General features: G+C 53.6%; 2 protein-coding genes across 2 annotated transcripts in view; both read right to left on the reverse strand.

Annotated features, from left to right (window-relative positions):
- Positions 1-6,780, reverse strand: part of LOC123754114 (zinc finger protein 704) — a 40,096-nt gene extending 33,316 nt beyond the window's left edge. Inside the window, exon 1 of the mRNA XM_045736308.2 lies at positions 6,627-6,780. Within this exon, the coding sequence (XP_045592264.2) occupies positions 6,627-6,712 (86 nt within the window). The 5' untranslated portion in view covers positions 6,713-6,780. The remainder of the gene's footprint in view (positions 1-6,626) is intronic.
- The window catches only part of Rpn1 (regulatory particle non-ATPase 1), a 674,509-nt gene that overhangs the window by 565,816 nt on the left and 83,500 nt on the right, over positions 1-25,193 (reverse strand). The window lies entirely within an intron of this gene.

Here is a 25,193-nt window from a genome sequence, read left to right on the forward strand (position 1 = left end):
GAAGAAGAAACAGGAGACATGGCAGACCAGGCAGAAAGAAGGGGAACCCCAGACAGAGGACCAGGAGGGGAACCCTTCGGGACAGAACTCAAAGGAACAGAGGAGGGGACAGTGGGCGTATCAGGGTCCAAGGCCCGGAAACGGTTGAGGGTCTCAGGAAGGTGGGAAGGACGAGGAGAGGAAGAGCGCAACACGCGAGCATAAGAGACGTTAGCATAAGGCGGGAGCTGGCGAACCTGGCGCTTTGCCTCAGGAAAAGATAAACGCTCCCAGTGCTTCAAGTTGAGGACGGCAGCCTCAAGCTTGTAATGGACACACGCACAGGAGAAGGTAGGATGAACCTCACCGCAGTTGAGGTAGCGAGCTTGGGGAGAAGTGCACTCCGACTTAGAGTGACCTTCACCCCCACACAAAGGACAGAGAGAGACAGTCCCAGAGCAGCGGAGGGCACCTGCCCAAACCTCCAGCACATGTTACAGAGCCTAGGAAAAGGAATGTACTCCTGGACAGAGCACCTGGCACCAGCAAGAATGACAGAGGATGAAAGGGTCCTACCATCAAAGGTAATCTTCACAACCCGAAGGGGTTGACGGCGACGACCACGAGGGGGACGAGTAAACGAGTCTACCTGGAGAACAGAATGGCCCTGGGCATCAAGGATATGCCGAATATCATTGTGGCATTCCTGCAGATTTCGAACACTGGTCGCAACATGGGGCAGGAGGAGAATAGTGCCAACACTCACATTCAACCGAGCGTTCTTTGAGACCCGAACAGGGATCTCGCCAAGGCAGGATAAGGCAGCCAAGCGGGAAGCAGCATCCTGACAAGGAGCAGCAACGACACGTGTACCGAGACGAGTGGGGTTGAAGGTAACAGAGGCATCCATGGAATCAACAAGATGCCGATGGAGGGAGAAATCATCAGGAGGCACAGAATCAAGAGGAAGGAGATCAAAGTATTTGGCCTATGAAGCGGGACCAAACAAGGCCTGATACGCACCAGTACGGGAAGGAATCGAGCGAGTGCGGCTGTGGCGCAGACGGCGTTGAGAACCCCCAGAGAGAGAGGGGTTAAAAGGCGCAGTAGTCACAACGAGAGACTTAGCCGCACCAGGGGACGAAGTGGTCACCACTGGGGGCTTGAGGCTCGACCCAACCAGAGGAGGGAGGGGAGCTGGGGGAAGAAGTCAGGAGGGTCAAAGGAGGAGCAAGGTCGGGGCCCAACGCAGTGGGGGGCTACAGAGCCCGGTCTTTCAATACAGGCCGACTCGGGGGCTTGGTCGCCCACCCCACGAGCCTGAGAGGGTACAACAGACACATTCATCGACATACAGACGAAGAGAGATAAATTCATCCACGAATGTGCCCCCCCATACCCACCATGGAGCCACAATTAGAGGCAGGACACCCAACAGGAAGCTATCGCCGATCATGCCGGGGCCCCCTAGGGGTGCGTCATGAGTATACGCCCCACAAATGCCACCTTAAGAACCGTCAGTCCGTCGAGATCGGGTTCAGCGACGAAAGGGGGATTGACAATAAAAGGTTCCCCTCGCTCGAGACGTCGGGTACTACAGTTCTATGGGTGCAAGAGTATGCCGCCTCAAGCACCCGGGCGTCAAAATAGAAGAAGTCCAAAGGAATAACCAAAACAAGCAAAAGGTCGGCAGGAAACTACAAGCAGATAGGAGAAGAGGGGGGAGAAAAACGAAACATAAGGAAAAGGAAAAGCGATCCGGCACAATTAGAGAAGACAGCAGCAGGAGCATAAGGCCACAAAACGACAGAGGACTGTCCCACGGAGCATCACACTCCGGCAGCCGTCCACCAAGCCCCCTCACGGCGCCAACGGGCCGGATGGGGAGGGGGGTTGGTGTGGCAAATGGATCCGAGTTGGTGCAACAAATGGGCCCGAGTTGGTGTGGCAAATGGGCCCGAGTTGGTGTGGCAAATGGGCCCGAGTTGGTGTGGCAAATGGACCCGAGTTGGTGTGGCAAATGGACCCGAGTTGGTGTGGCGGTCGGCACTTGCTGTTCGTTTGGTAATGGGCACGCTTTATCCTTTTAGAGTTTGTGTTTTGGGAAGTATACACACAAGCTCACTCCATTCTTCCCCCTGACAACCACCAGACGGCTATGTCAAGGTGAACTTGCTGGCTCCATGATATCATGATCCTTCAACTTGGTTATCTCAGAGTTAAAGGAAAGTCTCCGGAGATTTAGAGATAGTTCAATTAAGTTTTAAAATGTCACTCAACATTTGCTGGTGAGGATCCCAGTTTGTGACTCTATGTGAAGCAGTGGGCTGGTGCTGGTGTATATATTGTGTGTATATTTTCAACACAAAGATTTATGCCTAGCCATGTTTAGTTAACCTTTGTGTTCTTGCCAATCTGGGAGGCATCTTTTAGAAGGTCTGTGCATGCTCATGACAATTTATTCTTATTAGTGGAATATTGACATATTCCAATACTGAGCATATTAGTTACAACAGTGGTGGTGTGGTGTGGTGCGAAGCTGGTGTAGTGTGGTGCGAAGCTGGTGTAGTGTGGTGCGAGGCTGGTGTAGTGTGGTGTGAGGTGTTGTGGTACAAGGCTGGTGTAGTGTGGTGCAAGGCTGGTGTAGTGTGGTGCGAAGCTGGTGTAGTGTGGTGCGAGGCTGGTGTAGTGTGGTGTGAGGTGTTGTGGTGCAAGGCTGGTGTAGTGTGGTGCGAGGCTGGTGTAGTGTGGTGCGAAGCTGGTGTAGTGTGGTGCGAGGCTGGTGTAGTGTGGTGTGAGGTGTTGTGGTGCAAGGCTGGTGTAGTGTGGTGCGAGGCTGGTGTAGTGTGGTGTGAGGTGTTGTGGTGCAAGGCTGGTGTAGTGTGGTGCAAGGCTGGTGTAGTGTGGTGCAAGGCTGGTGTAGTGTGGTGCAAGGCTGGTGTAGTGTGGTGCAAGGCTGGTGTAGTGTGGTGTGAGGTGAGTAGTGAAGTTGAGGACTAGAACTGGGCGCGACTTCCCAGGTAGATGTGGCCAGCAGGGCACACCTGCCCAGGTAGATGTGGCCAGCAGGGCACACCTGCCCAGGTAGATGTGGCCAGCAGGGCACACCTGCCCAGGTAGATGTGGCCAGCAGGCACACCTGCCCAGGTAGATGTGGCCAGCAGGGCACACCTGCCCAGGTAGATGTGGCCAGCAGGGCACACCTGCCCAGGTAGATGTGGCCAGCAGGGCACACCTGCCCAGGTAGATGTGGCCAGCAGGGCACACCTGCCCAGGTAGATGTGGCCAGCAGGGCACACCTGCCCAGGTAGATGTGGCCAGCAGGGCACACCTGCCCAGGTAGATGTGGCCAGCAGGGCACACCTGCCCAGGTAGATGTGGCCAGCAGGGCACACCTGCCCAGGTAGATGTGGCCAGCAGGGCACACCTGCCCAGGTAGATGTGGACAGCAGGCACACCTGCCCAGGTAGATGTGGCCAGCAGGGCACACCTGCCCAGGTAGATGTGGCCAGCAGGCACACCTGCCCAGGTAGATGTGGCCAGCAGGGCACACCTGCCCAGGTAGATGTGGCCAGCAGGGCACACCTGCCCTGGTAGATGTGGCCAGCAGGGCACACCTGCCCAGGTAGATGTGGCCAGCAGGGCACACCTGCCCAGGTAGATGTGGCCAGCAGGGCACACCTGCCCAGGTAGATGTGGACAGCAGGCACACCTGCCCAGGTAGATGTGGCCAGCAGGGCACACCTGCCCAGGTAGATGTGGCCAGCAGGCACACCTGCCCAGGTAGATGTGGCCAGCAGGGCACACCTGCCCAGGTAGATGTGGCCAGCAGGGCACACCTGCCCTGGTAGATGTGGCCAGCAGGGCACACCTGGCCTGGTAGATGTGGCCAGCAGGGCACACCTGCCCAGGTAGATGTGGCCAACAGGGCACACCTGCCCAGGTAGATGTGGCCAGCTGGCACACCTGCCCCGGTAGATGTGGCCAGCAGGGCACACCTGCCCAGGTAGATGTGGCCAGCAGGGCACACCTGCCCAGGTAGATGTGGCCACCTGCCCAGGTAGATGTGGCCAGCAGGACACACCTGCCCAGGTAGATGTGGCCAGCAGGGCACACCTGCCTAGGTAGATGTGGCCAGCAGGCACACCTGCCCAGGTAGATGTGGCCAACGGGACACACCTGCCCAGGTAGATGTGGCCAGCAGGACACAACTGCCCAGGTAGATGTGGCCAGCAGGCACACCTGCCCAGGTAGATGTGGCCAGCAGGACACACCTGCCCAGGTAGATGTGGCCAGCAGGGCACACCTGCCTAGGTAGATGTGGCCAGCAGGGCACACCTGCCCAGGTAGATGTGGCCAGCAGGACACACCTGCCCAGGTAGATGTGGCCAGCAGGGCACACCTGCCTAGGTAGATGTGGCCAGCAGGCACACCTGCCCAGGTAGATGTGGCCAGCAGGACACACCTGCCCAGGTAGATGTGGCCAGCAGGGCACACCTGCCTAGGTAGATGTGGCCAGCAGGGCACACCTGCCCAGGTAGATGTGGCCAGCAGGGCACACCTGCCCAGGTGAGCGCGGGGGGACGCATCTCCAGGGGTGAGAGGTGCGAGTATGTGTAGCAGGTGTGTAGCAGGTGTGCAGGTGTGTAGCATGTGTGCAGGTGTGTCTGTTAAAGTGTAAGTATTGGAAGCGTAGACTTGTTCAGGTGAGTATGCTTAGAGAATAGGTTAAGCATGGGGATGTACTCACCTAGTTGTACTCACCTAGTTGTGCTTGCGGGGGTTGAGCTCTGGCTCTTTGGTCCCGCCTCTCAACTGTCAATCAACAGGTGTACAGGTTCCTGAGCCTTCTGGGCTCTATCATATCTACATTTAAAACTGTGTATGCAACCCGTTCTCGCACTTGCTTACAGTCAATATTGGGTTATTTAATAAGTGCATATGTGACATACTAATTGATTGTAAATATTTTAGTTTACCTTGAAAAGCTTCATAGAAAACACCGACCTCACCTAACCTTCTTAGTATGTTAAGATAAGCATCTTATTGCTTCTTAATTACAATTATTACTTAACCTATCAACGGTAACCTATCAATCATGTCTGACTCATGTCATGTACTCCCTAGCAGGGATACATGTATCACTAAGGTATTCCCTAGCAGGGACACATGTATCACTAAGGTATTCCCTAGCAGGGACACATGTATCACTAAGGTATTCCCTAGCAGGGAACATGTATCACTAAGGTATTCCCTAGCAGGGACACATGTATCACTAAGGTATTCCCTAGCAGGGACACATGTATCACTAAGGTATTCCCTAGCAGGGGACACATGTATCACTAAGGTATTCCCTAGCAGGGACACATGTATCACTAAGGTATTCCCTAGCAGGGACACATGTATCACTAAGGTATTCCCTAGCAGGGACACATGTATCACTAAGGTATTCCCTAGCAGGGACACATGTATCACTAAGGTATTCCCTAGCAGGGACACATGTATCACTAAGGTATTCCCTAGCAGGGACACATGTATCACTAAGGTATTCCCTAGCAGGGACACATGTATCACTAAGGTACTCCCTAGCAGGGACACATGTATCACTAAGGTATTCCCTAGCAGGGACACATGTATCACTAAGGTATTCCCTAGCAGGGACACATGTATCACTAAGGTATTCCCTAGCAGGGACACATGTATCACTAAGGTATTCCCTAGCAGGGACACATGTATCACTAAGGTATTCCCTAGCAGGGGACACATGTATCACTAAGGTATTCCCTAGCAGGGACACATGTATCACTAAGGTATTCCCTAGCAGGGACACATGTATCACTAAGGTATTCCCTAGCAGGGACACATGTATCACTAAGGTATTCCCTAGTAGGGACACATGTATCACTAAGGTATTCCCTAGCAGGGACACATGTATCACTAAGGTATTCCCTAGCAGGGACACATGTATCACTAAGGTATTCCCTAGCAGGGACACATGTATCACTAAGGTACTCCCTAGCAGGGACACATGTATCACTAAGGTATTCCCTAGCAGGGACACATGTATCACTAAGGTATTCCCTAGCAGGGACACATGTATCACTAAGGTATTCCCTAGCAGGGACACATGTATCACTAAGGTACTCCCTAGCAGGGACACATGTATCACTAAGGTACTCCCTAGCAGGGACACATGTATCACTAAGGTACTCCCTAGCAGGGACACATGTATCACTAAGGTACTCCCTAGCAGGGACACATGTATCACTAAGGTATTCCCTAGCAGGGACACATGTATCACTAAGGTATTCCCTAGCAGGGACACATGTATCACTAAGGTACTCCCTAGCAGGGACACATGTATCACTAAGGTACTCCCTAGCAGGGACACATGTATCACTAAGGTACTCCCTAGCAGGGACACATGTATCACTAAGGTACTCCCTAGCAGGGACACATGTATCACTAAGGTATTCCCTAGCAGGGACACATATTATTAAGATACTCCCTAGCAGGGACACATGTATCACTAAGGTATTCCCTAGCAGGGACACATGTATCACTAAGGTATTCCCTAGCAGGGACACATGTATCACTAAGGTATTCCCTAGCAGGGACACATGTATCACAGAGGTAGAGGGACTGACCCAAGGTGAGTGGAGCGAATATGGCGTTCAATGGCGTCGGAGGCGGCAGTCATCTCGTGGCAGCCCGTCCACGTGCACTTGAACATGGTCCTCGTGGAGCTCTGTGGGGGAGAGACGGTGTGGTCAGTACCTGTGTGGCGCCCCCCTGCACCCCCACCCTCACACTCACCCTGTAACACGCTCCCTCACCCTGTAACACGCTCCCACACCCTGTAACACTCTCCCTCACCCTGTAACACACTCCCTCACTCTGTAACAAACTCCCTCACTCTGTAACACACTCCCTCACTCTGTAACACACTCCCTCACCCTGTAACACACTCCCTCACCCTGTAACATGCTCCCACACCCTGTAACACTCTCCCACACCCTGTAACACGCTCCCACACCCTGAAACACACTCCCTCACTCTGTAACAAACTCCCTCACTCTGTAACACACTCCCTCACTCTGTAACACACTCCCTCACTCTGTAACACACTCCCTCACCCTGTAACATGCTCCCACACCCTGTAACACTCTCCCACACCCTGTAACACGCTCCCACACCCTGTAACATGCTCCCACACCCTGTAACACGCTCCCACACCCTGTAACACTCTCCCACAACCTGTAACACTCTCCCTCACCCTGTAACATGCTCCCTCACCCTGTAACACTCTCCCACACCCTGTAACATGCTCCCACACCCTGTAACACGCTCCCACACCCTTTAACACTCTCCCACACCCTGTAACACTCTCCCTCACCCTGTAACATGCTCCCTCACCCTGTAACACTCTCCCACACCCTGTAACATGCTCCCACACCCTGTAACACTCTCCCTCACCCTGTAACATGCTCCCTCACCCTGTAACACACTCCCTCACCCTGTAACATGCTCCCACACCCTGTAACATGCTCCCACACCCTGTAACATGCTCCCACACGCTGTAACATGCTCCCACACCCTGTAACACGCTCCCACACCCTGTAACACTCTCCCACACCCTGTAACACTCTCCCTCACCCTGTAACATGCTCCCTCACCCTGTAACACTCTCCCTCACCCTGTAACACTCTCCCTCACCCTGTAACATGCTCCCTCACCTTGTAACACACTCCCTCACCCTGTAACATGCTCCCACACCCTGTAACATGCTCCCACACCCTGTAACATGCTCCCACACCCTGTAACACGCTCCCACACCCTGTAACATGCTCCCACACCCTGTAACACTCTCCCACACCCTGTAACACTCTCCCTCACCCTGTAACATGCTCCCTCACCCTGTAACACACTCCCTCACCCTGTAACATGCTCCCACACCCTGTAACATGCTCCCACACCCTGTAACACGCTCCCACACCCTGTAACATGCTCCCACACCCTGTAACACGCTCCCACACCCTGTAACACACTCTCACACCCTGTAACACACTCCCTCACCCTGTAACACACTCCCTCACCCTGTAACATGCTCCCACACCCTGTAACATGCTCCCACACCCTGTAACACGCTCCCACACCCTGTAACATGCTCCCACACCCTGTAACACGCTCCCACACCCTGTAACACACACCCACACCCTGTAACACACTCCCTCACCCTGTAACACACTCCCTCACCCTGTAACATGCTCCCACACCCTGTAACACGCTCCCTCACCCTGTAACATGCTCCCACACCCTGTAACACTCTCCCTCACCCCTGTAACATGCTCCCTCACCCTGTAACACACTCCCTCACCCTGTAACACACTCCCTCACCCTGTAACACGCTCCCACACCCTGTAACACACTCCCTCACCCTGTAACACTCTCCCACACCCTGTAACATGCTCCCACACCCTGTAACACACTCCCTCACCCTGTAACACGCTCCCACACCCTGTAACACTCTCCCTCACCCTGTAACACGCTCCCACACCCTGTAACACACTCCCTCACCCTGTAACACACTCCCACACCCTGTAACATGCTCCCACACCCTGTAACACACTCCCACACCCTGTAACACTCTCCCTCACCCTGTAACATGCTCCCACACCCTGTAACACACTCCCTCAGCCTGTAACATGCTCCCACACCCTGTAACACTCTCCCTCACCCTGTAACATGCTCCCACATCCTGTAACACACTCCCTCACCCTGTAACATGCTCCCACACCCTGTAACACACTCCCACACCCTGTAACATGCTCCCACACCCTGTAACACACTCCCACACCCTGTAACACTCTCCCTCACCCTGTAACATGCTCCCACACCCTGTAACACACTCCCACACCCTGTAACACTCTCCCACACCCTGTAACACACTCCCACACCCTGTAACATGCTCCCACACCCTGTAACATGCTCCCACACCCTGTAACATGCTCCCACACCCTGTAACACGCTCCCTCACCCTGTAACACTCTCCCTCACCTTGTAACACGCTCCCACACCCTGTAACATGCTCCCACACCCTGTAACATGCTCCCACACCCTGTAACACGCTCCCACACCCTGTAACATGCTCCCACACCCTGTAACACGCTCCCACACCCTGTAACACACTCCCACACCCTGTAACATGCTCCCACACCCTGTAACACACTCCCACACCCTGTAACACGCTCCCTCACCCTGTAACACGCTCCCACACCCTGTAACACACTCCCACACCCTGTAACACGCTCCCTCACCCTGTAACACGCTCCCACATCCTGTAACACGCTCCCTCACCCTGTAACACTCTCCCACACCCTGTAACACCCTGGGAGCCAGAGAGGTCAGTCGGGTGACTTCGGATCTCTTGCAGAGTCTGAAACACTGATCAGTTTGTATGGGTTTGCAAACATGTTAATTAATGCAACAATGGTGGCAAGGCAGAGTCAGCTTAGGGTCCTGCCTTCATCCCTTCTTATAAACACGTGTAGAGTGGTGTGTCGCCGCCATTAATCACCTTAGTCTCCGGATCACCAGTCTCCGTGGTGTAGTGGTAAGACACTCGCCTGGCGTTCCGCGAGCGCTATGTCATGGGTTCGTATCCTGGCCGGGGAGGATTTACTGGGCGCAATTCCTTAACTGTAGCCTCTGTTTAACTCAACAGTAAAATGTGTACTTGGATGTAACAACGATTCTTCGCGGCGGGGATCGTATTCCAGGGACCTGCCCGAAACGCTACGCGTACTAGTGGCTCTACAAGAATGTAACAACTCTTGTATATATCTCAAAATAGTTTAGCCAAACAACTTTAATGAAAAGATTCCCGAGTGTATTACACGTGGCAACAGACCACCACAACAAGCTAATCTTCCCTCCCCAACCAGCTCAATAGTCGTGGCAGTTTTGTGGTGTATAAACTGGCCGCGGGTGGACGCCAGGGGGAGTGTGACTGGGGAGAGCTGGAGCGGGTCACCAGGGGTCAGGGATGGTGAAGCTGTCACTCCACCAGGGGTGGGTCACCAGGGGTCCCATAAGGTAAAGTGTGTGTCTCTGATATATTATTCCATGTCTAAATTATCTCCCATTATGCCAGTATAGGACAGGGCCTTAAGATAAACAGAGCATTAACGTAGAACTTGCCGATATTATGCAAGAGGAGGGTGTAAATATGGGCTGTCGGCAAGGACAACAGGAACATGCAAATATCAACGTACTGGAGTGAGAGAGAAAATGCAGAATAGAACCAGTGAAGAGCAGAGGTGTCATAGGCACAATCAGAGAACACTGTATAAACATCAGAGGTCCAGTGAAGAGCAGAGGTGTCATAGGCACAATCAGAGAACACTGTATAAACATCAGAGGTCCAGTGAAGAGCAGAGGTGCCATAAGCACAATCAGAGAACACTGTATAAACATCAGAGGTCCAGTGAAGAGTGTCAGGTGAGGGGCAGGAGTGTCAGGTGAGGGGGCAGGAGTGCCAGGTGAGGGGGCAGGAGTGCCAGGTGAGGGGCAGGAGTGCCAGGTGAGGGGCAGGAGTGTCAGGTGAGGGGCAGGAGTGTCAGGTGAGGGACAGGAGTGTCAGGTGAGGGGGCAGGAGTGCCAGGTGAGGGGGCAGGAGTGTCAGGTGAGGGGCAGGAGTGCCAGGTGAGTGGCAGGAGTGCCAGGTGAGTGGCAGGAGTGTCAGGTGAGGGGGCAGGAGTGTCAGGTGAGTGGCAAGAGTGCCAGGTGAGGGGCAAGAGTGCCAGGTGAGTGGCAAGAGTGCCAGGTGAGTGGCAAGAGTGCCAGGTGAGTGGCAAGAGTGCCAGGTGAGTGGCAAGTGTGCCAGGTGAGTGGCAAGAGTGCCAGGTGAGTGGCAGGAGTGCCAGGTGAGTGGCAGGAGTGCCAGGTGAGTGGCAAGAGTGCCAGGTGAGGGGGCAGGAGTGCCAGGTGAGGGGGCAGGAGTGTCAGGTGAGTGGCAAGAGTGTCAGGTGAGTGGCAAGAGTGCCAGGTGAGGGGCAAGAGTGCCAGGTGAGGGGCAAGAGTGCCAGGTGAGGGGCAAGAGTGCCAGGTGAGTGGCAAGAGTGCCAGGTGAGGGGCAAGAGTGCCAGGTGAGTGGCAAGAGTGCCAGGTGAGGGGCAGGAGTGCCAGGTGAGTGGCAAGAGTGCCAGGTGAGTGGCAGGAGTGCCAGGTGAGTGGCAAGAGTGCCAGGTGAGTGGCAGGAGTGCCAGGTGAGTGGCAGGAGTGCCAGGTGAGGGGGTAGGAGTGCCAGGTGAGTGGCAGGAGTGCCAGGTGAGGGGGCAGGAGTGCCAGGTGAGGGGGCAGGAGTGCCAGGTGAGGGGACAGGAGTGCCAGGTGAGGGACAGGAGTGCCAGGTGAGGGGCAGGAGTGCCAGGTGAGGGGGCAGGAGTGCCAGGTGAGGGGGCAGGAGTGCCAGGTGAGGGGACAGGAGTGCCAGGTGAGGGAACAGGAGTGCCAGGTGAGGGGCAGGAGTGCCAGGTGAGGGGGCAGGAGTGCCAGGTGAGGGGGCAGGAGTGCCAGGTGAGGGGGGCAGGAGTGCCAGGTGAGGGGGCAGGAGTGCCAGGTGAGGGGGGGCAGGAGTGCCAGGTGAGGGGGGCAGGAGTGCCAGGTGAGTAGCAGGAGTGTCAGGTGAGGGGCAGGAGTATCAGGTGAGGGGCAGGAGTGTCAGGTGAGCTGGCAGGAGTGCCAGGTGAGGGGCAGGAGTGCCAGGTGAGGGGCAGGAGTGCCAGGTGAGGGGCAGGAGTGCCAGGTGAGGGGCAGGAGTGCCAGGCCACACCAGCCTCTCCCACCGTCCTGGGGTCGTCATATCGACCCACAGACAACCTCCAAGGCTGTGTTTAGTTAGTAAATACTTCATGTGTGTGTTGAGTGATGACAATTGTGGCTATGGTTCAGCCTGCACGCCACATATGTGTCTGAGGTAGGTGATGGCTGTCTCAGCCCTACCCTGGGGCAGGTGCTGGCTGCCTCAACCCTACCCTGGGGCAGGTGGTGGCTGCCTCAACCCTACCCTGGGGCAGGTGATGGCTGTCTCAGCCCTACCCTGGGGCAGGTGCTGGCTGCCTCAACCCTACCCTGGGGCAGGTGGTGGCTGTCTCAGTCCTACCCTGGGGCAGGTGGTGGCTGCCTCAACCCTACCCTGGGGCAGGTGGTGGCTGCCTCAGCCCTACCCTGGGGCAGGTGCTGGCTGCCTCAACCCTACCCTGGGGCAGGTGGTGGCTGTCTCAGTCCTACCCTGGGGCAGGAGGTGGCTGCCTCAGCCCTACCCTGGGTCAGGTGCTGGCTGCCTCAACCCTACCCTGGGGCAGGTGGTGGCTACCTCAGCCCTACCCTGGGGCAGGTGTTGGCTGTCTCAGTCCTACCCTGGGGCAGGTGGTGGCTGCCTCAACCCTACCCTGGGGTAGGTGGTGGCTGCCTCAGTCCTACCCTGGGGCAGGTGGTGGATACCTCAGTCCTACCCTGGGGCAGGTGGTGGCTGTCTCAGTCCTACCCTGGGGCAGGTGGTGGCTGCCTCAGTCCTACCCTGGGGCAGGTGGTGGCTGTCTCAGTCCTACCCTGGGGCAGGTGGTGGCTGCCTCAGTCCTACCCTGGGGCAGGTGCTGGCTGCCCCAGTCCTACCCTGGGGCAGGTGCTGGCTGTCTCAGTCCTACCCTGGGGCAGGTGGTGGCTGTCTCAGTCCTACCCTGGGGCAGGTGGTGGCTGTCTCAGTCCTACCCTGGGGCAGGTGCTGGCTGCCTCAACCCTACCCTGGGGCAGGTGCTGGCTGTCTCAGTCCTACCCTGGGGCAGGTGGTGGCTGCCTCAGCCTTACCCTGGGGCAGGTGGTGGCTACCTCAGCCCTACCCTGGGGCAGGTGATGGCTGCCTCAGCCCTACCCTGAGACAGGTACTGGCTGCCTCAGCCCTACCCTGGGGCAGGTGGTGGCTGTCTCAGTCCTACCCTGGGGCAGGTGGTGGCTGCCTCAGCCTTACCCTGGGGCAGGTGGTGGCTACCTCAGCCCTACCCTGGGGCAGGTGATGGCTGCCTCAGCCCTACCCTGAGACAGGTACTGGCTGCCTCAGCCCTACCCTGGGGCAGGTGCTGGCTGTCTCAGTCCTACCCTGGGGCAGGTGGTGGCTGCCTCAGTCCTACCCTGGGGCAGGTGGTGGCTGCCTCAGCCCTACCCTGGGGCAGGTGGTGGCTGCCTTAGGTAGTGTATGACTGCCACTATTATCTCAGGTCCACCCATTGTCATAGTTCCTGTTATGTAATCTCTGAACCCGTCACAACCCGGAATTTCCATCTCATCAAAGCTCGAGTCCTTCCTTATCAGCAGGGCCACTCCTCCACCTCCTCCCTCTTCCCTCTCTTTCCTTACTATATAGTAGTCCTTTGGAAACACAGCATCTGTTATGACTCCTGACAATTTAGTTTCCGTGAGTCCTATTACATCAGGGTTTTCTTCCTGCAGCCTTTCCGCCAATTCACTTGCTTTATTGGTAATCCCATTGATGTTTGAGTACATTACCTTGAAGCTCACTTTCTTATATCCATTTTGACCCTCCGTCCCTACAAGTGTAGGAAGTTGTTCCATGGGCATTTCTACTTGGGTAGACTCCTCCTCCTTCGGGAGGGAAGTTGCCAGGGGTTTAGGGGGGAGGTGGGGGGAGGAATAAAGGGTTTAAGTCTTGCCCAGGCTTGCTTGGGACAGGAAGACGTCCTGTGGAGGAAGGTACTCATAAGTCGTTAGTACCTTACACGCGTGTAAGGTACGGGATAGAAAGCGGTACCCTAGAGTACCGCTAACAACACCCGCTCTTACTGTCTTATAAATAATGTGAGTGCAGGGGGTCTATACAGCAGTAATAAACAGTTCTAACTACATGGGACAAGAAATACACCTTGGAGTACAATTTTACAAAATGCTTTTTATTTAACATTACCAGATTTTCTCACACTAATTAGAACAGGAGGCTTAACTGTAGCCTCTGTTTAACGCAACAGTAAAATGTGTACTTGGTTGTAACAAGGATTCTTCGCGGCAGGGGATCGTATTCCAGGGACCTGCCCGAAACGCTACGCGTACTAGTGGCTCTACAAGAATGTAACAACTCTTGTATATATCTCAAAAAAAAAATTATCACTTATTGTTTACATAGGTTTGTAGGAGATGACATTTTCCTGTTAAGATGATGCTCTGTGCATCTGTAGCCTTGGGTGAGGTTTTCAATTGTAACAGTTCCTGACTGTTTGTCAACATTTAACACTGATATTTCTCCCTGCATAAGGGTTAGGTAAGGGTAAGGACCCTTACACACAAGAGTCTCTCTCTTACACACAAGGGTCTCTCTCTTACACACAAGGGTCTCTCTCTTACACACAAGGGTCTCTCTCTTACACACAAGAGTCTCTCTCTTACACACAAGGGTCTCTCTCTTACACACAAGAGTCTCTCTCTTACACACAAGGGTCTCTCTCTTACACACAAGGGTCTCTCTCTTACACACAAGGGTCTCTCTCTTACACACAAGGGTCTCTCTCTTACACACAAGGGTCTCTCTCTTACACACAAGGGTCTCTCTCTTACACACAAGGGTCTCTCTCTTACACACAAGAGTCTCTCTCTTACACACAAGGGTCTCTCTCTTACACACAAGGGTCTCTCTCTTACACACAAGGGTCTCTCTCTTACACACAAGAGTCTCTCTCTTACACACAAGGGTCTCTCTCTTACACACAAGGGTCTCTCTCTTACACACAAGGGTCTCTCTCTTACACACAAGGGTCTCTCTCTTACACACAAGGGTCTCTCTCTTACACACAAGGGTCTCTCTCTTACACACAAGGGTCTCTCTCTTACACACAAGAGTCTCTCTCTTACACACAAGGGTCTCTCTCTTACACACAAGGGTCTCTCTCTTACACACAAGGGTCTCTCTCTTACACACAAGGGTCTCTCTATACCCACAAGAGTCTCTCTCTTACACACAAGGGTCTCTCTCTTACACACAAGGGTCTCTCTCTTACACACAAGAGTCTCTCTCTTACACACAAGGGTCTCTCTCTTACACACAAGGGTCTCTCTCTTACACACAAGGGTCTCTCTCTTACACACAAGGGTCTCTCTATACCCACAAGAGTCTCTCTCTTACACACAAGGGTCTCTCTCTTACACACAAGGGTCTCTCTATACCCACAAGAGTCTCTCTCTTACACACAAGGGTCTCTCTCTTACACACAAGGGTCTCTCTATACCCACAAGAGTCTCTCTCTTACACACAAGGGTCTCTCTCTTACACACAAGGGTCTCTCTATACCCACAAGAGTCTCTCTCTTACACACAAGGGTCTCTCTCTTACACACAAGGGTCTCTCTCTTACACACAAGGGTCTCTCTCTTACACACAAGGGTCTCTCTCTTACACACAAGGGTCTCTCTCTTACACACAAGGGTCTCTCTCTTACACACAAGGGTCTCTCTCTTACACACAAGGGTCTCTCTCTTACACACAAGGGTCTCTCTCTTACACACAAGGGTCTCTCTCTTACACACAAGGGTCTCTCTCTTACACACAAGGGTCTCTCTCTTACACACAAGGGTCTCTCTCTTACACACAAGGGTCTCTCTCTTACACACAAGGGTCTCTCTCTTACACACAAGGGTCTCTCTCTTACACACAAGGGTCTCTCTCTTACACACAAGGGTCTCTCTCTTACACACAAGGGTCTCTCTCTTACACACAAGAGTCTCTCTCTTACACACAAGGGTCTCTCTCTTACACACAAGGGTCTCTCTCTTACACACAAGGGTCTCTCTCTTACACACAAGGGTCTCTCTCTTACACACAAGGGTCTCTCTCTTACACACAAGGGTCTCTCTCTTACACACAAGGGTCTCTCTCTTACACACAAGGGTCTCTCTCTTACACACAAGGGTCTCTCTCTTACACACAAGGGTCTCTCTTACACGCAAGGGTCTCTCTCTTACACACAAGGGTCTCTCTCTTACACACAAGGGTCTCTCTCTTACACACAAGGGTCTCTCTCTTACACACAAGGGTCTCTCTCTTACACACAAGGGTCTCTCTCTTACACACAAGGGTCTCTCTCTTACACACAAGGGTCTCTCTCTTACACACAAGGGTCTCTCTCTTACACACAAGGGTCTCTCTTACACGCAAGGGTCTCTCTCTTACACACAAGGGTCTCTCTCTTACACACAAGGGTCTCTCTCTTACACACAAGGGTCTCTCTCTTACACACAAGGGTCTCTCTCTTACACACAAGGGTCTCTCTCTTACACACAAGGGTCTCTCTCTTACACACAAGGGTCTCTCTCTTACACACAAGGGTCTCTCTCTTACACACAAGGGTCTCTCTCCTACACACAAGGGTCTCTCTCTTACACACAAGGGTCTCTCTCTTACACACAAGGGTCTCTCTCTTACACACAAGGGTCTCTCTCTTACACACAAGGGTCTCTCTCTTACACACAAGGGTCTCTCTCTTACACACAAGGGTCTCTCTCTTACACACAAGGGTCTCTCTCTTACACACAAGGGTCTCTCTCTTACACACAAGGGTCTCTCTCTTACACACAAGGGTCTCTCTCTTACACACAAGGGTCTCTCTCTTACACACAAGGGTCTCTCTCTTACACACAAGGGTCTCTCTCTTACACACAAGGGTCTCTCTCTTACACACAAGGGTCTCTCTCTTACACACAAGGGTCTCTCTCTTACACACAAGGGTCTCTCTCTTACACACAAGGGTCTCTCTCTTACACACAAGGGTCTCTCTCTTACACACAAGGGTCTCTCCTACACACAAGGGTCTCTCTCTTACACACAAGGGTCTCTCTCTTACACACAAGGGTCTCTCTCTTACACACAAGGGTCTCTCTTACACACAAGGGTCTCTCTCTTACACACAAGGGTCTCTCTCTTACACACAAGGGTCTCTCTTACACACAAGGGTCTCTCTCTTACACACAAGGGTCTCTCTCTTACACACAAGGGTCTCTCTTACACACAAGGGTCTCTCTTACACACAAGGGTCTCTCTCTTACACTGTAATACCTTGCATTTCCAGTTTGCTCTTCTTAACTAATATGTACTCTTTGATGGTGTCGCTCCTGAATACTACCTTGATCAATGTCTGCCCCCGTGTGTCTGCCCCCGTGTGTTTGCCCCCGTGTGTCTGCCCCCGTGTGTCTGCCCCCGTGTGTCTGCCCCCGTGTGTCTGCCCCCGTGTGTCTGACTCCATGTGTCTGCCCCCGTGTGTCTGCCCCCGTGTGTTTGCCCCCGTGTGTCTGCCCCCGTGTGTCTGCCCCCGTGTGTCTGCCCCCGTGTGTCTGCCCCCGTGTGTCTGCCCCCGTGTGTCTGACCCCCATGTGTCTGCCCCCGTGTGTTTGCCCCCGTGTGTTTGCCCCCGTGTGTCTGCCCCCGTGTGTTTGCCCCCGTGTGTCTGCCCCCGTGTGTTTGCCCCCGTGTGTCTGCCCCCGTGTGTTTGCCCCCGTGTGTCTGCCCTCGTGTGTCTGCCCCCGTGTGTCTGCCCCCGTGTGTCTGCCCCCGTGTGTCTGCCCCCGTGTGTCTGCCCCCGTGTGTTTGCCCCCGTGTGTCTGCCCCCGTGTGTCTGCCCCCGTGTGTCTGCCCCCATGTGTCTCCTTAATTTAAACAGGGAGATTGAAGATATCGAACAGAGACTGAAGCATTCCTATCAGACTGAAGAAAGGCAACTAGAACAGAAAGCAATTCAAGAAATAAAGAAAAACCCAAAATATGTCTTCACATCTGCGAAATCAAAAGCGAAAACCACTGCCAGTATTGGACCTATTCGTATTAGTGAAGGTTCATACACGGAGGATGACGAAGAAATTAGTGAAATCCTAAAAAGCAGTATGAGGACATGTTTAGCACTCCGATACTCAGCATGAAAGTGGAAGATCCGGATAACTTCTTTATGCGTGATATCCAAACCCCTGTAAATATAACTGATATCAACACGAGCGTGGCAGATTTTGAAAAAGAAATTGAAAACATGCCCATGCACTCAGCCCCGGGTCCAGACTCATGGAATTCAATATTTATAAAGAAATGCAAAGTGCCAGTAGCACAGGCACTCAGTATAGTGTGGAGGAAGAGCTTGGACACGGGGGAGATACCAGATGCATTTAAAGCAGCAGACATAGCTCCTCTACACAAGGTAGGGAGCAAAGCATTGGCAAAGAATTATAGACCAGTTGCACTAACGTCCCACATAATAAAAGTATTTGAGAGAGTGATTAGGAGTCACGTCACTAGTTTCATGGAGACCAATGACCTCCACAACCCAGGCCAACATGGACACCAATGACCTCCACAACCCAGGCCAACATGGAGACCAATGACCTTCACAACCCAGGCCAACATGGAGACCAATGACCTCCACAACCCAGGCCAACATGGATTTAGAGCAGGAAGATCATGCCTCTCACAGCTACTTGACCATTACGACAAAGTCACCGAGGCATTAGAAGAAAAACAGAAGGCACATGTGGTATATACGGATTTGGCAAAGGCATTCGATAAATGTGACCATGGAGTGATAGCACACAAAATGAGGTCAATGGGAATAACTGGTAAAGTAGGACGCTGGATACTCAGTTTTCTGTCAAACAGATCACAGAGAGTAACAGTCAACCATATAAAATCCAAGCGCAGTTAAAAGCTCTGTACCTCAAGGTACAGTCCTTGCACCGCTGCTTTTTCTTATTCTCATATCAGATATAGACTCAAATACAAGTCACAGCTTCGTATCATCCTTTGCAGATGACACAAAAATCAGTATGAAAATTATCTCAGCTGAAGACATTGGAAAACTTCAAGCTGATATTAATAAAGTTTTCGACTGGGCATCAGAAAATAACATGATGTTTAACAGTGATAAATTCCAGGTACTCAGGTACCGTAAAAATGAGGACCTTAAACATAATACAGGTTACAAAACACAATCAAATCTGCCCATAGTAGGGAAAACAGCATGTCAAGGATTTGGGAATAATAATGTCTGACGACCTAACGTTTAGGGAGCATAACCAAGCAAATATTGCGGCAGCCAGAAAAATGATCGGATGGATTACGAGAACTTTCAAATCCAGGGATCCCATCACAATGGTTGTACTCTTCAAGTCACTTGTGTTGTCCCGTCTTGAGTACTGCTCAGTACTCACTTCCCCCTTCAGAGCAGGAGAGATTGCTGAAATAGAGGGAATACAGAGAACATATACGGCACGCATAGACGAGATAAAACACCTAAATTATTGGGATCGTCTCAAAGCTCTCCAAATGTACTCACTAGAAAGGAGACGAGAGAGATACCAAATAATATACACCTGGAAGATACTGGAAGGCCAGGTCCCAAATCTACACAGTAAAATAACAACGTACTGGAGTGAACGATATGGAAGAAAATGTAGAATAGAACCAGTGAAGAGCAGAGGTGCCATAGGTACAATCAAAGAACACTGTATAAACATCAGAGGTCCAGTGAAGAGCAGAGGTGCCATAGGCACAATCAGAGAACACTGTATAAACATCAGAGGTCCAGTGAAGAGCAGGGGTGCCATAGGCACAATCAGAGAACACTGTATAAAGATCAGAGGTCCAGTGAAGGGCAGAGGTGCCATAGGCACAATCAGAGAACACTGTATAAACATCTGAGGTCCAGTGAAGAGCCGAGGTGCCATAGGCACAATCAGAGAACACTGTATAAACATCAGAGGTCCAGTGAAGAGCAGAGGTGCCATAGGCACAATCAGAGAACACTGTATAAACATCAGAGGTCCAGTGAAGAGCAGAGGTGCCATAGGCACAATCAGAGAACACTGTATAAACATCAGAGGTCCAGTGAAGAGCAGGGGTGCCATAGGCACAATCAGAGAACACTGTATAAACATCAGAGGTCCAGTGAAGAGCAGAGGTGCCATAGGCACAATCAGAGAACACTGTATAAACATCAGAGGTCCAGTGAAGAGCAGGGGTGCCATAGGCACAATCAGAGAACACTGTATAAACATCAGAGGTCCAGTGAAGAGCAGAGGTGCCATAGGCACAATCAGAGAACACTGTATAAACATCAGAGGTCCAGTGAAGAGCAGGGGTGCCATAGGCACAATCAGAGAACACTGTATAAACATCAGAGGTCCAGTGAAGAGCAGAGGTGCCATAGGCACAATCAGAGAACACTGTATAAACATCAGAGGTCCAGTGAAGAGCAGGGGTGCCATAGGCACAATCAGAGAACACTGTATAAACATCAGAGGTCCAGTGAAGAGCAGAGGTGCCATAGGCACAATCAGAGAACACTGTATAAACATCAGAGGTCCAGTGAGGAGCAGAGGTGCCATAGCCACAATCAGAGAACACTGTATAAACATCAGAGGTCCAGTGAAGAGCAGGGGTGCCATAGGCACAATCAGAGAACACTGTATAAACATCAGAGGTCCAGTGAAGAGCAGGGGTGCCATAGGCACAATCAGAGAACACTGTATAAACATCAGAGGTCCTCGGTTGTTCAACACCCTCCCGGCGAGCATAAGAAATATTGCCGGAACAACCGTGGACATCTTCAAGAGAAAACTAGATAGTTCTCGTCAAGAAGTGCCGGACCAACCGGGATGTTGTTGATATGTGGGCCTGCGGGCCGCTCCAAGCAACAGCCTGGTGGACTCTCTCTAGTCGAGCCTGGATTCGGGCCGGGCTTGGGGAGTAGAAGAACTCCCAGAACCCCATCAACAAGGTACGCACCCCCCCCCACCGTGTCCCCCCCCCCCCATGTGTGTCGCCAGGAGGTCGGGACCAAGCTGGAGGATGAACAAAGAGTGTTGCCACCGCGCGTGCGCCGCCGGCAGGGACGCCGCGCCCCACAACAACAAACATGGCTGCCGATCTCTGAGTGTGAACACACTCCGGGGGGCTGAGGTGCTGACCACCCTGAGGGACGGTGAGGACCCACGGGTCACTCACAACTGCCGCCACTCATCTTCCACAACGGCCTCTGGTCAAGGAGTTAGAATGAAAGAATAATAACGCTTGAGACAATGTTACACAATCTCCTCATCAACACATTTTAAGATTAAGACTTTGAGCTTCACTTATAAAACACTTTTACGTTTTAAAAATTAAACAAAAAGTAAATCAGAGTGAAAATTACACGCCCCCTTCCCCATTCTTGCGTGTCAGCTTAAAGCCCCCCCCCAACAACAGAATGTAGCCCCCCCCCCTCAACCCCCCACAACGGGTCCAGTATTAAAGGGGCCCTGCTGGTCCCCCACGACGTCAACAACCCGAGGACCCGTGTTGTGAAGGGCCATGACACCCTGCACGCCCTGGCTAACGTTGTTGCTGGGAGTAAACACAATGCTGAACGGTAGCTTATAGGATCACATGGATCCCTAAAACGTGTCATTACACCACAACTCTCACATCAATGTGACGAAACACAGAAGTGCCCAAACTGGAACTAGCAGGTCCATTAATGGCTCATCACAATGAAATGTGTCACACACCGCACCTGTGTATGGGGCAAGTAACACACCTGCAGGCTAACAGACGCTGTCACAGCTTACATAACACTTGCCTACAGGTGTGTCTGTTAGCTGGGCTTGTATAGTGCTCTAGATGATGTAAGGTGTGTAAACAAAGACAGGGACACACACCTGAGCATTATATCTTACATTGTGATAAAATTGACCCGTTTAGAGGTAAATCTCACCACACATGGGAATTGAATTTCAGTATTATGCACCCCATACCCATCCCGTGGCCGGTGGTGGACCCCATACTGATCCCCATCCCGTGGCCGGTGGTGGACCCCATACCCATGCCTTGGACGGTAGTGGACCCCATACTGATCCCCATCCCGTGGCTGGTGGTGGACCCCATACTGATCCCCATCCCGTGGCCGGTGGTGGACCCCATACTGATCCCCATCCCGTGGCCGGTGGTGGACCCCATACTGATCCCCATCCCGTGGCCGGTGGTGGACCCCATACTGATCCCCATCCCGTGGCCGGTGGTGGACCCCATACCCATCCCTTGGACGGTAGTGGACCCCATACTGATCCCCATCCCGTGGCCGGTGGTGGACCCCATGCCCACCCCTTGGACGGTGGTGGACCCCATACCCATCCCTAGGACGGTGGTGGACCCCATACCCATCCCTAGGACGGTGGTGGACCCCATGCCCATCCCGTTGGTGGTGGTGGACCCCATACCCATCCCGTGGCCGGTGGTGGACCCCATACCCATCCCGTGGACGGTGGTGGACCCCGTACCCATCCCGTGGACGGTGGTGGACCCCATACCCATCCCGTGGACGGTGGTGGACCCCATACCCATCCCGTGGCCGGTGGTGGACCCCATACCCATCCCTAGGACGGTGGTGGACCCCATACCCATCCCGTTGGTGGTGGTGGACCCCATACCCATCCCGTGGACGGTGGTGGACCCCGTACCCATTCCGTGGACGGTGGTGGACCCCATACCCATCCCGTGGACGGTGGTGGACCCCGTACCCATCCCGTGGACGGTGGTGGACCCCATACCCATCCCGTGGCCGGTGGTGGACCCCATGCCCATCCCGTGGCCGGTGGTGGACCCCATGCCCATCCCGTTGGTGGTGGTGGACCCCGTACCCATCCCGTGGCCGGTGGTGGACCCCATACCCATCCCGTGGCCGGTGGTGGACCCCATGCCCATCCCGTTGGTGGTGGTGGACCCCATACCCATCCCGTGGACGGTGGTGGACCCCGTACCCATCCCGTGGACGGTGGTGGACCCCATACCCATCCCGTGGCCGGTGGTGGACCCCATACCCATCCCGTGGCCGGTGGTGGACCCCATACCCATCCCGTGGACGGTGGTGGACCCCGTACCCATCCCGTGGACGGTGGTGGACCCCATACCCATCCCGTGGACGGTGGTGGACCCCGTACCCATCCCGTGGACGGTGGTGGACCCCGTACCCATCCCGTGGACGGTGGTGGACCCCATACCCATCCCGTTGGTGGTGGTGGACCCCGTACCCATCCCGTGGCCGGTGGTGGACCCCATACCCATCCCGTGGCCGGTGGTGGACCCCATACCCATCCCGTGGACGGTGGTGGACCCCGTACCCATCCCGCGGACGGTGGTGGACCCCATACCCATCCCGTGGCCGGTGGTGGACCCCATACCCATCCCGTGGACGGTGGTGGACCCCATACCCATCCCGTGGCCGGTGGTGGTCCCCATACCCATCCCGTGGCCGGTGGTGGTCCCCATACCCATCCCGTGGCCGGTGGTGGACCCCGTACCCATCCCGTGGCCGGTAGTGGACCCCGTACCCATCCCGTGGCCGGTGGTGGACCCCATACCCATCCCGTGGACGGTGGTGGACCCCATACCCATCCCCATCCCGTGGGCGGTGGTGGACCCCATACCCATCCCGTGGGTACGGGGTGGCACCAACAAGACCCAGAACACAGAGTTGGGTAACAATATCAACCAATGATCACCATGAATGATCAATGATGAACAATGATCACGTGTCAGGCAGACATGTGTGAGAAGTAAATGAACAAAGATGTGTTGAGGTGAACACCACGGAGAGAGAGACAAGGTGGAAAGTGACTTTACCACAACTACTGGTTCATATTGTGGACAAGGTCAGTGGAGGATCTATTTACATACATATATACAAGAAGGTACATTGGGTTTGTGAGGATACATAGCATGGTGTTTACAATGTTGTAAAGCCACTAGTACGCGCAGCGTTTCGGGCAGGTCCTTAATCTAACAGATAATTTAAAGTAGGTAAATTCTAGCATTATTTATAAAATGATAACAGATACATTGCAAGAAAAAAATGAGATGAGAGAGATTAGTAAGTATATTAAAGCACATTGGTATAGTAAAGCTCTGATTGATTACATTGACAGCTTGATTGGTAATTTAAACAAGATTAACAGACACCATACAACAGATTGACAGTACATATAAGAAGACAGCAATGATCACAATGGTAAAGATGTTCAGATTGGGTACATAAAGATTGGGAGATTGGGTAGCAATATATACAGTGCAATTTTAAAGCAACAAGGTAAAAAAACTATGCAGATGAGATTAGGTACTTTTTAGTATTGTTTTTGAATGACGCAAAAGTTGGACAGCTTTTCAATTCAGTAGGGAGTGAGTTCCATAGACTGGGTCCCTTTATTTGCATAGAGTGTTTACACAGATTAAGTTTGACTCTGGGGATATCAAAGAGATATTTATGTCTGGTGTGGTGATAATGGGTCCTATTACATCTGTCCAGGGAGAGTTTCAGAGCAGGATTTGCATTTAAGAACAGGGTTTTGTAAATGTAGTTGACACAAGAGAATGTGTGGAGTTGAGTTTGTTTTAGCAAGTTAAGGGATTTAAACAAGGGGGCTGAGTGTTGTCTGAAAGCAGAGTTTGTTATTGGATGAGTGAAGGATGAGTGAGCCTGAATGAAAGTGTCGGTAAGCGGCAGTGAAGCCAGAGTAGGTCACCGGCACACACCTATCACTGTAGGTTTGGTGCGCGTGGCACTGCAAGGTCCGGGGGTCATTGGGTCCGGGTGATGGCTGGGGGCGGCCAGGGTCCACGGCTTGGGCCCTGGGGAGGGGGGAGGAGGCTAGGGCCAGGAGGGGGCCCAGGCTAGGAGCAGGAGGGGGCCCAGGCTAGGAGCAGGAGGGGGCCAGGCTAGGACCAGGAGGGGGCCCAGGCTAGGAGCAGGAGGGGGCCAGGCTAGGAGCAGGAGGGGGCCAGGCTAGGAGCAGGAGGGGGCCAGGCTAGGAGCAGGAGGGGGCCAGGCTAGGACCAGGAGGGGGCCCAGGCTAGGAGCAGGAGGGGGCCAGGCTAGGACCAGGAGGGGGCCCAGGCTAGGAGCAGGAGGGGGCCAGGCTAGGAGCAGGAGGGGGCCAGGCTAGGAGCAGGAGGGGGCCAGGCTAGGAGCAGGAGGGGGCCCAGGCTAGGAGCAGGAGGGGGCCAGGCTAGGACCAGGAGGGGGCCCAGGCTAGGAGCAGGAGGGGGCCAGGCTAGGAGCAGGAGGGGGCCCAGGCTAGCAGCAGGAGGGGGGCCAGGCTAGGAGCAGGAGGGGGCCCAGGCTAGCAGCAGGAGGGGGGCCAGGCTAGGAG

The sequence above is a fragment of the Procambarus clarkii genome, chromosome 6 (assembly GCF_040958095.1).
Source record: "Procambarus clarkii isolate CNS0578487 chromosome 6, FALCON_Pclarkii_2.0, whole genome shotgun sequence".
Classification (NCBI taxonomy): Eukaryota; Metazoa; Arthropoda; class Malacostraca; order Decapoda; family Cambaridae; genus Procambarus; species Procambarus clarkii.